Source organism: Apaloderma vittatum, unplaced genomic scaffold (genome assembly GCF_000703405.1).
Source record: "Apaloderma vittatum isolate BGI_N311 unplaced genomic scaffold, ASM70340v1 scaffold1573, whole genome shotgun sequence".
Taxonomy (NCBI): domain Eukaryota; kingdom Metazoa; phylum Chordata; class Aves; order Trogoniformes; family Trogonidae; genus Apaloderma; species Apaloderma vittatum.
This window is the reverse complement of record NW_009708378.1, coordinates 552-8,329: the sequence shown is the minus strand read 5'-3', so window position 1 is coordinate 8,329 and position 7,778 is coordinate 552. Positions and strand designations below refer to the sequence as shown.

Here is a 7,778-nt window from a genome sequence, read left to right as displayed (position 1 = left end):
TCTTTCCCTGCTGGGTGTTCCCTTTTTTCATGTTTCCATTCATCCCCCACTGACAGTACTTTTAGCCTCCTAAAATTCTCTGTAATTACTTTAGCACCTCATCTTGAGGCGAGGAATCTACGAATTTACACTAAAACAGTCACAGGAATTAAGTTTTCTTTGCATTTAAGTATACAAAAAAGCATGATTACAAAGATTACCATTAAAAAAGAAACCTTTTCTAAGTATCAACATGACAAACACTAAATTTTTTTTCTGAAAATTGACAAACTATTGAAACAGGAATATTTGCAAAAGAAGCATTTTGAAGAACTATTTCAAACTAAAATAGATTTACGTTTTGGTTTACTTCTGCAATAACTGTACCAAGTTCAACATCCAGAAAACATGATGCACTTAGTAAGTGATTTCTTCCAGTTTGTGAAAAAGAATCTTACCTTTCCTTGTTTGACAATATAGTAGGGATTACTGCGAGAAAATCCTGCACTTTCAAGAAGATTCATCACATCATTTTTCCTGAAATGTTATTGTGACTCTATTAAAAAAAACTTACAGTAAAAGTGACAGCTGTAAAAATTCAGTAAAGTATCACAATTATACATCACATACTGTAACCAGTGTGCAATGCATGCTCCTTTTGAAGAAGCTTTTTTATTTGATAATAGCTAATTCTAAAATTAAATGAGAGAATGGAAAAGGAAAATATCTAAAATACTACAGCATTGGAAAGAGATTAAGAGAGAAGCGCCTTGAAGCAAAGAGGAAGCAGGTACAGGTAAAGATATCAGAAGGATGGATACGGAACAACCTGAAGCCTGGTAACACTTCTATTTGAAAAAGCCCTGAAAGAAATACTACATAAGCATTTAGATATCACGGAAATGAATGGATTAAACCGTAAATTCAAAGTCTGATGTCTATTGCACAAGGACTGATGTTCTTGCTGTTAAACTACTAATACTCAATATCACACAATTAAACTGATTTATTTCAGGCTACAGATGCAAATGTTTGGTTTGACTATAGAGAATTTTACAGCTATATTGCTAGTCTCATACAGCTGAGGAAAATAAATACCTACGTCACCATTTTCTTGTCTAAGAAATATTGGTCCTTCTTGGCTCCAATAACTCTGCGAAGGGATACTTCCTCTTTATCAATCTTAGGAAAACAAAAGCCAATAAATTTAACTGCTTGCAGTAGGTATGTGCAAATAATCCAGACTGTTTACCGCGCTTTTTACCAGAGCTGACTCAAAAGCAGTTATTGTACTTCTATAACACTGAGATTACTAGAGTCTGAAACGATTATCTATTTCTGAGGTAGTGTATTCAACTTACCGGTAACCGGTTGTCTGAATTGTCAAAAATAATTTCCACAAAAGCTGAAATAACACGAGGGCCTGTACCTTCCTAAGAAAGGAGACATTTTGGTTAGATAATTACCATCAGGATCTATCAATGATTATTATAGTTGTTACTATTATTATTATATTTATTATTTTATTAAGCATTTTTAGCTCATCCACCTCCCCTTTTCCCTGACAATTCCACTTCCCCTCCAAGGATTTGAGATTCAAGAGCATCTATGCAAGATCTAGCACATATATTTTTTATTTCTGAAAATCCTGGATATACATTCATCGGTGTGCGTTATCAGCATAACGTATTACTCCATAATAGCCTCCCTTTTGCCAAAGGGAAACAAAGAATGTTTAAGGAAGCTTTTGAAATAATTGGCTAAAAATACCCACAGGCCAACAATTTACCATTTGTGTAGTAATGTACAAATGCAGTAGCTTATTCTTTAGTCCTGTTGTTATAAACCTTCACTTACATGCAACAAAGCCAGTCTCTGCTCTGGGCGAAGATGACTAAACTCATCACTGAGGACAAACTGAATTGCTGTAATTAAATAGTAAAAGAAACAAGAGATTTATTTTTCCTTGAAGGAGATGGCAGGTTCTTTAACCCAAAATATACTGTTTTACCGTTGCATAGTATGGTCCTTAAAAATATTAATCTGCTTGATCTTTATCACTCAGCCTGCTGTACCCCAGAACTTCTCCAAAGAAGCGTCATTATTGCCACCTTACTAGTTCACTGCATAAGTGTTAACAATGCTGCACAAGAAGGGATTTCATGAGCTTTCCTCCACAAATAGCACAAAGGCTTCGTTAAAAATATTCCTAAAATACTTAACACGTGACTATTCAAAGACTACTGGTCCCAACGGTCACTAATACCTTTGACTAGCATCTTTGCTCCCCCATTGATTCTCCCACTCCACAAAATCCCCCTTATAACCATATGTCAAAAGACTGTACAAGCTGTGCCATACTGCCAAGGAACCCTCTTTGAATTTAGCCACCAAGAATGTCTAAAGCGATTGCAAGTATCACAATCAGCTTTCAAGGTGGGTGACTTTTAGAATCAGCTTCCTCCTGTAAATACATTTTTTGTTGCCATTTAAAAGTCTTAGAAGGCCCTTAGTGAAGGCAAATATTAAACAAGCGCATTGAGATTTGCCTTCTATCATTGTCAAGTCCTTGTTGAGAAGGAGTATTTGGTAAATGAACTTCTGGCAAAACTAACGAAATAAAGCTGGTATCGTCATCCCCATGATATTATATTAAGAAATCCAGGCTTACCATAAAAGAAGTTGCTTTTTCCAGATCCATTTCTTCCCACTGAAATTTAAAACACAAAGGTATAGCCTCAAGGTGACACAGAATCATAGAATGATTTGGGTAGGAATGGACAATAAAGATAATCTAGTTCCAGCCTCCCCTACCATGGGCAGGGACACTTCCCACTATACCAGGTTGCTCAAAGCTCCATCCAACCCGGGCAACTGGTTCCAGTTCCTCATCATCCTCAGGGTAAACTTTTTTTTTCCCTGATACCTAATCTAAATCTAACCTCTTTCAATTCCCCCTATCACTACACTTCCTGACAAATAGCCCCTCCTCATCTTTCCTGTAGTCCCCTTTAAGTACTGGAAGGTTGCTCTAAGGTCTCTCTGTAGCCTTCTCTTCTTCAGGCTGAACAGCCCCAACTCCCTCAGCCTGTCCTCACAGGGAAGGTGCTCCAGCCCCCTGATCATCTTCGTGGCCTCCTCTGGACCCACTCGAGCAGTCCCTGTCTTTTTTACGCTGGGGGCACCAGTGCTACAGGTGGGGCCTCACAAGAGCAGAGCAGACGGAGAAAATCACCGCCCTTGACCTGCTGGCCCTGCTTCTTTTGATGCCACCCAGGATGTGATTGGCTTTCTGGGCTGCAAGTGCACATTGCTGGCCCATTCCCTTGAGATTTTGTTTGGCTGTGTTATATCTGGGTTCTCTTCTTGAATAATTATATGCAACGTTTAACGTACACTGTAACGTTAACATGCTGGAGGGAAGAGATGCCATCCAGAGGGACCTGGACAGGCTTGAGGGGGGGGCCTGTGCAAAGCCCATGAAGCGCAATCCCAAGCACAAGTACAGGCTGGGCAACGAGTGGACTGAGAGCAGCCACACCGAGGAGGCCAACTTAGAATATGGATCCCGGTCAGAGAATGAGAGCAGTCCTTTTGCCACTCAAACACATTATAATGACTTAAAAATTCCAGCACAATTCCACAATGAGAATACTGGTTAAACTAACCTCATTTATTCACCTCCTTTTCTTTTTAATACTGGTATTCTGGTAGGATAAGAATAGTAGGCCTAAATCTAATTATTCTGGTTCCAGCATCAACTTTTTTTATATTTATCTAAAGAAAATCATTTGCCTGTACAGTCAGGTTGACTGTATGAACTTCAGGTAGAGTATGAACTTCTTAATACCCCACTTGCTAACTGAACGATGTTTTGTTTTCAGGAGAATGGAAGAAGTACTATTTTTATTAAAAAAATAAAAGTGCAAGAACACTGTGCTATGCTAACACACAGTAATCTCAGTGTTTACTCCTATGTGTTTTAGTAATTCTCAGTGTCTTATCCTGAAGATCAGCACCTACTGTATTAAATTTCAAAACTGATTGCCTTCCAGCAGCAATGAGCATCCCAGGCTTTTCATCCCTTTCTGGCTACATGCCCTCCACGTTCACCTCATCCCCAAAACTACCTAGAATTGCTATGAGGTCTTTAAAAAGGAAAAAAATAGTAGAAGTATTTTTTTTTCCTTTTAAAAAACACTAATACTTGGAAAGAGTTTTAACTCCTGTGGAAGTAACATTACATAAGAGAACATGCTATTTATGTCGTATGCAGGCAGTTTTTTCCTGTCTCAGAATAAATCCTGGCTACTAAGGGGTTTTTTTTGTCCAAAATTGACTGTTCTCTGTTGGGCTGGAAGTCTGAAAGTTGCTGCACAATCACTAGAATCAATGCAAATCACAAGACAGGACCAGGTGTCCATGGGCAAAAATAGGATAGACAACAACATAGTTAGATTCAGTGTTATTTATGAAACTACACTTTGTAACTTATACTTTTTGACAGTCCACATACCAGAAATTCATTCCTCCAGAGCTGAAAGAGGATCCCTTTCTCTGCAGTAGTTTATAATAGCTAGTGTGCCTACTTACCAGAAGTGATCACATTCGCACACACACACAAAAAGAAACCTTCTGCTGCTGTTTCTACAAGAAAAGCCTCTAAAGGAGGTCTGGCTGACAGAGAGATCTGCACACATGAAGTTTACAGACCTCATTCAATTTTTTGAAGACTCAGACATACAAGTAAAACTGAATGTCAGCATGACTTTGCTCTAAGTGGAATACACCTTGCAATGTTACAGACAACTGTAAAGAAGCTTCCAAAACAAAAAATATAACCATCAAATATAGGCAGAATATTAAAATCTATAAAGGACTCAAATGTGAGCATAACCTGAAGTAGTAGTGCAACTCCTACTAGTGTTGAAAGGATTGGAACTTACCAATGACATTGTGTTTTGAGCTGAATGGGTCCACAATGGTTTGGTCCCTGTAGCTTCGGAAGCCCTGAATGATTACCTAATGAGAAGAGTGAGCTATTGTAAAAATGTTCTCTCTGTTCTTGCACAGTTTTTGAACTACAGAACTTCACAGAATATTTATAATAATTATAATATATTTGATTTCCCCCACCCTTCAACTTTCCAGTTCAAGATCAGCAACTTACATCATAAAACCTCCCCCTAACTTAATCAGGTCTTTAGGGACAGATTTTTCTCCCCATACCACAGGATATGCTGGTACTAATCTAGTCCAAAGCACAGCGAACAAGTGAGTTAGGAGAGTATTTTTGTAACAAACTACACGAAAATATGTCTTTGCATCAAATATTACACACAGGAAAGCCCAAACCAACAGCACTTATCCTAGTTGGAATCTATATTTGATTTTTATAATGCGATCTATGCACAGCGTAAGAATTCTGCTTGCGAATGCTCCAAATATAGCAATTGCAGACTGCAAAAAATATACCAGACTACCTATTTTACATTCTACACAGTCTTAATTTTGTTTTACTATGCAGCCTAAAGGGAAAAGTAAAAAAAAAAAATACAAACAAAACAACAAGCTACCTTGGTTTTAGGGAATTCATTTCCTAAATAGACAAACACAAACCTACACAATTAAGTTCAGAAGCTACAAAGCAGTTATCTTAATCAGTATATCAAATTTCAACTGTTCAATTTCAGCCCTGATTTGAGGTTTGCCAGGTCAAATCATATACAAGGTACAGAGTGACAATATCCTAATGCTTCAGTTCTGTGTGGCAGCAAAATTGTTCCAACTTCCAGCAGGCACATTCCAGCATTAAGCAATCTTTATCCAAACATGAAAGCTGGGCTGAAAGCCCATACAGCAGCTCTTCTCTGCTCAGTAAGACATCAGAAAGACAGCAGCCACCTGCGTCAGTCACCTTAAAAGTTCTGACGTCTGCAGTTCTTTCTGAAAGAAAGCTTACAAAAAGGCTAGAGTTGACATTTAATCATTACGTCCTTTGCAGATCTCTTCCCCAACAGAAGTAAGATAGTTAAAATAATGACAATGTTTCACCATTATAACTAGCCTAACTAACAATTTCTTGTTAGGAAGACAGCAAAACATCTTACAAGATATTTCTCAATATTAATGCTGAAGTTTAGAATGTGAAATTGTTTAGACTTTAAGTCCTATCAACATTTTCTGGTTTTCTGAACATAACATCCCTTTTGCATCTTCAGGTATTAAAATGTCCCATGTTCCAGAAGATGAGCATAACACTTTGTACCAAAGAAGCACATACAAAATTTCTGCAGAAAGCCTAGAAGTACTGTAGACATTACAGCAAGTCTTTCCTCCCTGCTACAAAAGATGACCTTAACTGGACGCTTGAGCAACTCCAGAAACTAATGCCCTCAGAACCACATTGATATTAAAAATATTCTGGTAGTGCTATACAAACAGCAGCGAAAAGAATCTTGTCCATAAAAATTACTAGACAAAAGACTGGGAGAAGAAAGTGCTCCAATTTACCTGTGTAAGTTCACTCTTAAGTCTTTCTCCCATTATGTGACAGCCCGTTATGCAGGATTATCACAGAAACCTCCTCTTACACACCTGTTTGTACTACTGGATTAAACCCATCTCACTAATAAAAACTAAAATTAAATAAAATATAAAGCCATTAACTAACTTTTAAACTGAAATCACAGAGCCATTTTCTTTCCAGGCACTAGAGCTTCCTTCTCAAATCACCTTTGCAAAATTATTTCATTACTGGGATCTGAAGTTAAGAATATGGGTAGGCAGAAAATTACTAATCCTTGATCATCAAACGTCAGATCCAAGCAACAGCAGCTATTCTGGAAAGGGAACATTCTTCCAGTAACTTCCTCCAATGCTCTGCCTATCTAAATCTTTTCTGAACTGCAACTGTCTATGCCTTCTCCTCGGCAAGATACAGTTCTCATTAAGCACCTGCGCTGGATTCAGACCTAAATCTAAAGCATCTGTATTGCAAGTAATTAAAGTTTTCAGAATTTAACGGCCTAAGCTACAAAAAGAAATTTTAAGACAGCGTATGAACTGAAGACTATCACGCTACTGTAGGTGCGAGCACAGACCCTCACACCTCTCCTGAAATAAGTCTGCTTCATCTGCCAGATGGAGACTTTTGCAGCAACAGCAAGCTCTGCCTCAGTACCAGCAGCTTTCAGAGGAAAAAATGGAACAACCAATTTTACTTGGGTCTTGCCACCAACCCTAGGTCACAGCAACCATGTTTATACGTTTGGTTTTTTAAAAATAACATTTGGCAAACAATGCTGTTTCCTAATTCACAAGATTTCAAGGGGAAAAAAATACAAGAATAGGAAAAAAATCTGTTCCCAGTATTTTTACAGTCTATCTGTAATATTTTTACAGTTCATCTATAACATCCAGATTGGACTAATTCATCTATTTTATTCTCATGAGAACCTGAAAGCCTCTACAAAAAGTAAAAACAACCTATGATTATTTCTTGGATATTATCATAGAAGTAAGAATTTTACCACCTACATACTGAGGTACCACAAGAGTATGACACAAGCAGACCCTCAACATCGTTTCTACACCCCTAGTTTTTTCCTAGGTGGATTCTTGCTTCATCCATCCATCCTGCTTACTCTGAAACCTCATAACTTCTTTACTGCCTTGTTTAGCCTTGCTTTAAGACTTAAGTAATTTTAATCTTCAAACTCCTTGAATAGTTTCTATGAAACAACAAAATGAATGATATTGGTGGTACCTCATGCATTTTATTCTCATGTTCACACCTT

The 7,778-nt window shown here is 37.7% G+C and overlaps 1 protein-coding gene across 1 annotated transcript in view; it reads right to left on the bottom strand.

Moving 5' to 3' along the window:
• Positions 1–6,525, bottom strand: part of SMC3 (structural maintenance of chromosomes 3) — a 23,671-nt gene extending 17,146 nt beyond the window's left edge. Inside the window, exons 1-7 of the mRNA XM_009866522.1 lie at positions 6,493–6,525; positions 4,926–5,001; positions 2,651–2,689; positions 1,837–1,904; positions 1,341–1,412; positions 1,082–1,161; positions 438–516 (exon numbers count right to left, since the gene is read on the bottom strand). Of these exons, the coding sequence (XP_009864824.1) occupies positions 438–516; positions 1,082–1,161; positions 1,341–1,412; positions 1,837–1,904; positions 2,651–2,689; positions 4,926–5,001; positions 6,493–6,525 (447 nt within the window). The remainder of the gene's footprint in view (positions 1–437; positions 517–1,081; positions 1,162–1,340; positions 1,413–1,836; positions 1,905–2,650; positions 2,690–4,925; positions 5,002–6,492) is intronic.
• Positions 6,526–7,778: the final 1,253 nt, after the last annotated feature.